Source organism: Vigna angularis, chromosome 3, assembly GCF_016808095.1.
Source record: "Vigna angularis cultivar LongXiaoDou No.4 chromosome 3, ASM1680809v1, whole genome shotgun sequence".
NCBI lineage: Eukaryota > Viridiplantae > Streptophyta > Magnoliopsida > Fabales > Fabaceae > Vigna > Vigna angularis.
The window spans coordinates 31,305,589-31,313,442 of NC_068972.1; the positions used below are offsets into that span (position 1 = coordinate 31,305,589).

The 7,854-nt window shown below is 32.3% G+C and overlaps 1 protein-coding gene across 1 annotated transcript; it reads right to left on the reverse strand.

The window, feature by feature from the left end:
* Positions 1-409: 409 nt before the first annotated feature.
* Positions 410-5,074, reverse strand: LOC108324330 (polyadenylate-binding protein 7). Its single transcript, XM_017557262.2, has 9 exons — positions 4,616-5,074; positions 3,230-3,348; positions 2,935-3,128; positions 2,451-2,710; positions 2,244-2,350; positions 1,974-2,163; positions 1,326-1,606; positions 919-1,063; positions 410-826 (listed from the first exon to the last, which is right to left on the reverse strand). Exons 1-9 carry the CDS (start codon positions 4,809-4,811, stop codon positions 822-824), a joined length of 1,497 nt encoding a protein of 498 aa, XP_017412751.1. The 5' UTR covers positions 4,812-5,074; the 3' UTR covers positions 410-821.
* Between the last annotated feature and the right edge of the window lie 2,780 nt (positions 5,075-7,854).

Here is a 7,854-nt window from a genome sequence, read left to right on the forward strand (position 1 = left end):
TATTTAATATATTAAAATATCTTTCAACATATTTAATCAACATGTTTGAAAGCCTGAGTTAAATCACCACGAACATAAGCTCTAATAGTTTTAATCAATCTTAATTTATTAAAATAGAATGATTGTAAAAATAACTAAAATTTCTTTTTTAATGAATTAATACATATAGAAAAAAATTTGCACCCGCGAATATAGAATCAAAACATAATGCTACACAACTAGTCCAGGATTATAACATTAAAACATTAATATTCAAATAAAAAATTATTTTTAGTAAGAGATTTGGTGAAAATATTAGCCAATTAATTACAAGTACCAACAAATCTCAATTGAATGTATATTACTCAAACCAGAAATTCCTGTGTAAAGATTTTTTAAGAAAAGACTTTACAATTTTGGTAACTAAATCTTCCAATCAAACCAAATTCTGATTTATTATTACACGAATTGCTAAAGGCGTATTGATGAAAGACATTATTTATTAACAAAAAAGTAAGATGAAAATTCATACAAGAATCCAAGATTATCCATGTAATCAAAATTCTAACAAAGTTTACCCCGAAAGATACCATCAGTTATTCACTATCAATACTATGACAAAGAAAGAAGAGTTCCCTTTCCGTTTATTTCTATTTTTTTTCTTTTGCTTTTCCAGATGCAAAAATCATTTATCAGATATCTCAGTTATTGGAAGCTTCTACCACGTCATGATCTAAGCTCCAAACTGGTATCATCTCAAGGTTGAAATCGTCAACAGAGCACAACAACACGTCACTTACGCAGGAAGTGTCTCTCCATAAGCATTCCTGGAATCTTCGCAGCTAAGCTGTGCAAGATAACATAAATCATTGCAGTTAAGAATTACAAAATGCAAAAAACAAAGAGGGTAGTGCATGGTGTCTTGACAAAGAAGCAAACCTGTCAGGTACTCTCTTGAGTCCATCGCCTGATAATAGTGTTGCAGTTGCGGGATATATACACCAGAGTGAGCTTTTCCCACTGAATTTGTATGCCCATTCATTCTTCCCCTATTTAGCCTATGATTCCTATTAGTGCTAGGAACCTGAAAATGAGAGAAATGAAATATAAATTTCATGTCTAAGACTCATTCAAATCAGATTTGCTTGTCCTACGTATTTACATTTCCACGGGCAGGATTTAGTACAATTAGTTTGACAAATGATTTGCATAAAGGAATAAAAGTTAGAGATACCTTGTAATGATATAGCTACTTATTTTTTCCAAGTAAATATATTTCCCAAAATAATATAAAAAAGTAAAAAAAACATTAATTTTTTAAAGTTCTTCTCTAAATTCGCACTCACAATAGGAACCTGTGATTGTTGAAATGATCTAGTAGGAAGCGTAAAGTCATTAGTCCTCCATCCTGGTCCCAATCCCAGAGGTTGATACAAAAGCCCAGATTGAAGCATATGTGAAGTAACATTTGGATAGAAGTAAGATGAAAAGCCACCAGGGATAACTGCAGCAGAAGATCCGTTCAATCGTGCTTGTTGTGGTGCATAGTGGAGCTTCAACTGTGTTTTCCTATCCTCTTTCCTCTGAGCGAAAGCAATATACAGTGGCTTACCATGGAACATGCATCCTGCAGCAAGTAGCAGCATTGTAAATAAGAGCATAAACAACGTAATAAAAGCAGTGTTTTCAAAAAATGGTTCTAAATGGAATACGTGTTCAAATTCATTGAAGTAACATGGATGTAAATTCTCGAGATCAGAACTTTAATTAAAAATTGGTATTAAAAGGAAAAACAAAAGACAACATATAAATTATATCTGATCTTTCAATCCCCCAAACTAAGAAAAAAAGTTTGTAATCCTATAAATGTAATATACAAATCTTGTGTCCTATTATTGAAATCTTGTGTCCCCTGTTTCATACTATCTAGCTAAAAACAGAACATGGTCGCATTCAATCCTATGACCTTACAATAATACATCGGCAAAACTCACCATAAAAAGTGCTCACGGCTTTATTAGCCTCCTCAGGGTTGGAGAAGCAGACAAAACCAAACCCCTTGCTTATCCCTTTTTCACTTCGCATAACTTTTACAGAAGTTATTCTGCCACATGAACTAAACAGATCTCGTAGTTCTTTTTCACTAACAGCGTCATCAATGTTCTTCACATAAAGGTTAGAGCCCTGGAAGTTAAATGAAGACATTGTCAGAAGAAAAAAAAGGAATTCACAAGTTAAACGTAAGAGAAAGGGCATGGAATTACCTTTGATTTCAGTATTTGCTCCTTGCGTTTTTCCTCAAATTGATTATGCAAGATTTGCTCACGTTCAGCCTTCTTCTGTGCCCTAGAAACATAAAGATTCTTTGAACCTACATATGACAAATCCAAAGACAGATATGAATTAATATCAAAAAAGGAAATTTTGTGAATAAACACCACCTGTATACATTGAAAGGGTAAAAACACTACCAAATTGCGATCCATTCATTGCTTCCATCGCCTTTCTAGCATCATCTGGCCTATCATAGTTAACAAATGCAAAACCCTTGGATAGCCCATTGTCATCCTTTGCAATAGCCAAGCTAATAATTTTTCCAAAAGTGGAGAACTTTTCCTGAAGAAGTGCTTCCGTAATATCCGAATCCAAGTTTTTAATGTACAAATTTGTATACTTGGAATCATTACCAGGCACAATGCGGTCACCTTTTCTGACAAACTTCCCAACATATCTATTAGAAAATTAGACTCAGATTAATATTTATCTTAGGCAAATATCTGTACAGAAAGCGGATAAATCATAGCGTGGTGCATGAAAAACTAGTTAAGGAATCAATAATGAAAATGTTATCGAAAAATAAGTTGGAAATCACAGCGTGGTGCATCAATAACAAGTTCTAGTAAAGCTCCCACTTTAACTAGCATTTGCCCTGAAATAATGAAGAGCTTTACATACATCTGCTTGTCTCTCACAGTAGAACCATTCAGGTTCTCAATGGCACTATTTGCAGATTCCTCTGACTCAAATTGAACAAAGCCATACCCTTTGCTCTTCCCATCGTCATACACGACTACTTTGCTGGACAAAACATTCCCATATTTTTGAAATAAATCATGTAGCACCGCATTATCTATTGAATCTGCCAAGTTCTGCCATGGTATTGAACAACAGAAACTTTCCATTAGAATTCACTTCAAGCAATAATGAACCAGAAATGATTTAACTATTCATACCAAAGCTGTAGATATACCTTAACAAACACATTCCCTCTGCCACTTTTCCTTGCATTAGGATCGCGATGTGACCACATGACCCTCATCACTTTTCCAAAGAGATAAGAATTATTTTTAACCTTGATAGCTCGAATTGCTACACAATAAGCATACCAAGGTTAATGGAATCAGACTACGTCAACAGGTATAAACATGCCAAGAGCAACAATAACCCCAGAAAGCACATTCTTTACTCTTTTCAGAAAGTACAAATACAACTAATAAAGTGAAATTGAAGTAAGCACTGTTGCTTCCACGTGAACAAACTAATTTAGGAAATTGAGTTAGTGAGCACCTTGTCTTAAAGATCGTCAAAGATAGCAATGAATACGCTCTAACTTTTTCAAAGAGAACATCTTGCAGTTAATGAAAAAATTACAATTACAAATTTCAAGCCACACAGTATAACACAATTGGGTCAGAAAAGTTTAAGCAAGAGCACAGCCCGAAATCAAAAATACTTTCACAAACTTAAAATCCTTTAAAACATGTCTTTAATTTTTTTTTCACCAAGAAAACTGATTAAAATTACAATGAACAAATCATAAGCACTACAGTTTAATTAAACTCACTTGTGTATATAACTTTTTAACAACTACGTACTTTAAAACCCAAGAGATTACCATTAAAACTAAAAATATGCTAGGCAACCAGAGATCATTTCCCGGAATTTATCAAATCATAGTTTAGTGTGTATTGTCTGAATTCTAGGCAAATTTTCTCGACACATAAAACAAAACCGAAAAAAGCTAGTTTCCCTGCAATCATCGACATTGCAGGAAATCGCAGATAAATAACCACAATTGCAGTTGCTATGCACCCATAGATAGCCCAAGAGCCTAGACGCTACGACCAAAATTGCATTCGCTGACCACTTTATAAAAAAATAGTTTTTACCTACATTCCCACACGATAAACACGCAAGAGTCTTCCAAGATTAGCGTTTCTTTACAAAAACAACAATAGTATCAACTTACCCTCTGAAGGCCAAATCTCAAATATCAAACTACGTACCAAGAAATGAAATACCCTAGAAAACAAAACACTAATTCAAACTAGCAATATTTGTACATCATTCCTTTACCACGTTATCGCCATCGATAAATAAAAATCCATGTAACTAGCAATTTCCAAGATCTCTCTCTTGAAAACCTAAAACAAAACACCAATTCAAACTACCAAGACACGTTAGTGTAAAGATAAATTAAAAAGAAAAATCTCTCTCAAAACGCAAAGACGAACAAGAACAATCAAAGAAACGATAAAGAAAACCGCAGCAATTCAATGTATCTAAGCAATTGTTAATCGTGAATGTTACTATATATGAATATCTCAGAGAGATAGAGAGAGAGAGAGAGAGATACCGTCTTGCTGAGACATAAAGTTGACGTAACCGTAACGGAGCGACGTCCTCGTCATGGAATCCCTGCAGACGCGAACAGAAGAGAGGCTTTCGAATTCCCGGAAGGCTTGGAATAGTTGGGTGTCGGTGACCTCAGGGTGAAGATCTCCAACGTAAAGTGAAGCCTGGGTGGCGGCAACCGTCGCGGGAACGGCCATTGTTGGATCGAAGAACGAGGGAGCGGTAAAGAACGGAAGATCGAAAAGGTGGTCACTAAAACCCTTCCCCGAACGACGGCGTTTTCTTTGAGAATCTTGACGACAGACTGAGAGTGCGTAAACGCAGAGAGAGAGAGAGAGAGAGAGAGAGAGAGAGAGAGAGAGAGAGAGAAAGAAAGAGAGAGAGAAAGACAGAGAGGAGGTGGTGCGACTGTGTGACTCAGTGAGTGTGAGGATCTTGCATGCAAGCAGACGCAGGAGGATCGACCGTTCAGTATTAATAGGTGAACGAATATGGAATTATGATCACGCGCTTTGCTAGTGCGTCACTGCACATCGTTTTTATTGTTTTACGTAAGTGTAATTTTTTTATAATTATTTATACAAGAAAAAAATGTCAAAAAGTGTATAAAATATGATAATAATGTAAAAGAGATAAGAGAATGTTTTATGAAAGATACATCATAAATATTATTCTATTTTGTCCTGTGTAGAAAGTTCCAAACTCAGTTATGTTTTCACTTTTAATGAAGCATTTATTTGCTTTTAATATGTCCTCAAACTAATTATTTATGGAAAGAGTGAGACTATTTTATTAAGTTTATTTTAAAAAAATTTATATTTATTATAATTTGAATTACTTTAAAATTATTCTTATATATATATATATATATATATATATTTGAAGGTTTGAAATTTTTTGTTTTACTCATTTGTCATTTTACATAGTTCAAGGTCACGTTAATTATTTGTTTATTAATTATACTTAGGAATGAAAAATAAATTCTCCGGTATAAATATGTGTGGGTGGAATTAGTTAGACATTTCATATGGTTACTTAAAGGCAAGAAATACAGATAATTTTTTTTTTCATTAATGGTATGTTTCAATATTAATAATTATATACATAATAATATTCTCATTAAAAATTGTTTAGTGGGAATTGAATTTATTATAATACGTTTATACCAATTATTAAATCTAGTATTTATTGTTAAATAGAAAATAATAGATAATAGTTAAGATGTAACTTTTTCTTTTTAAGAATATAGTTGTCTAAATTTTATTATTTGATTATTTGGCTTACCACGGAACAATTAATATAGCATGAAAAATAAATTACATTCAAATTCTTTAATGTCCAAAATTTACTATGAAAGGACATAAAAAGGTAACTAAGCTAATATTTTAAATTAAATACTTATATTTATACATATTAATCGTTACATAAAGTTAATGAACTAATTTCTTCTTAAGCTTTTAAAATGGAAAGTGAACGTGAACAAGAATAATATGAGACTAAATAATATATTAGGAGAAGCTATTGATCATGATGATGTTACAAGTTTTTTTAACAATTCATTAAAATTTAACTAATAATATCATGAATGAAGTTGTTAAAGTGATTGATGGGAAAACAACACTGCTAGAGTCTGATTTGATTTAATTATGCATTTTTATTTAAACTTATCTATTACGATTATTTTAGATTTATTTAAACTCACGTTTATATTACTATTTTATTTAGATGTATACACTGGTTTTATTCACTCTTTATTATGTTTCTTTTATTTAAAAATGTTGGAAAAAAATCGATTTATAAGGAGGATAGACTCTAACCATAGCTATATACCATGTTAAAAAGTGAACTATAAGTCTAATTCAATTATACAAAATTGACTTGCAAGATAAAGTTTGCACTCACTTATATATTATAAATTGGTCTTATTTTTTAGTAGACGTGAAACTTTCAAAAAAAGAAAAAAAAATATTAAAACTAAAACTTAAAAGTTGATTTCTTTTATTTGTATACTTATGTAAAATTTTATTTTACCACTTTTTTTTTTGGCACTTGCTTTAATTTATATTTATTATTGTTTATGTACGGTGATTCTCGGATTCAAGGTTTATTTTCTTCAACATTTGTATTATGTGGTATCATATAATTAAACAAAATAAGGAATACACTCTCTTAAAAGAAAAATGTAGAGACGAAGATTCTTGAAAAGTTGTTTCTTGTTAATCTTCATCTTCATTTTGTTATAAAACTTAAGTTTATATATATATATATATATATATATATATATATATATATATATATATATATATATATATATTATAAAATTCTCTCCTTTATTTGTTTTGGATGAGTTTAGGTTGATCAAGCTCATGTCAGTCGAGCTCACGTCGACCGAGCTCGTGTGGCGGAGTTCAAGTGGCCAAGCTTGTGTAGCCGAGCTTGTGTGGTAGAGCATGGTGTGTGGCTGGTTTTGTTGGCCGCTCCAACAAACTTGTAGGTCAAGCCTTTCTTTTGTAAGACGCGAGATTTCTTTTATACTTTGTGTGTGTTGAACGGTATCGTCAAACCATAAGGTGTGGGATTCTTCTACATGTCATGGACCTTAGGTCGATCTCATATCTCATCCCCACTCTATAAATAAAGCAGTTGTGGTCATTCCAAATACACGAAACATATTTGATGAGCTCTCTCCTTCACATAGAAACGTTTAACTAGCTCTCTCTCTCGCACAATAAACATCATGAGATCTCTCTTTCACTATTCAACATCTTAAGCTCTTCCTCTCATGGATCACCTTCACTAGCTCTCTTTTTCACACAGAATACATATAGATTTTGTTCCCTCTCGTCTCTGCTCTACCTCTTCTTCATTATTCTCAAATATCCTTGGTTTATTTACTTTTAAAAAAGATTGCTTGTTAGTTCAGTTATCATCAATTTTTTTGAGAAGTTTTTATTGTATCTTGGAAGAATTACGCAACACACCAAGGATATGTCCTTAAGGACAATGGATTTACACCCATCAGGAAATTGTCGTTCATGATTTTTGCTAGCATTTTACAACACATTTTTCTTCCTTTATAGTATTGCATTGGATGCACGTGCAAGACCTATGAGATACTTAAGAGGTTCAGTAGATTATGTCATTAAATATATTGAATTTCTCGATGTATTAGAAATGTATAGTGATGCTAACTGGATATCCAATTTAGATCAAACAAAGTTCATTATTGGTTATGTTTAT

Bases quoted from the DNA above. Each gene is read 5' to 3' on its own strand.
- LOC108324330 (XM_017557262.2), bottom strand. From the start codon at position 4,811: ATGGCCGTTCCCGCGACGGTTGCCGCCACCCAGGCTTCACTTTACGTT. The intron at 3,129-3,229 runs GTATATCTACAG...ATACCATGGCAG, and splicing joins GAGGGAATGTGTTTGTTAAG to AACTTGGCAGATTCAATAGA. The intron at 2,351-2,450 runs GTAGTGTTTTTA...TGTCATATGTAG, and splicing joins AATGAATGGATCGCAATTTG to GTTCAAAGAATCTTTATGTT.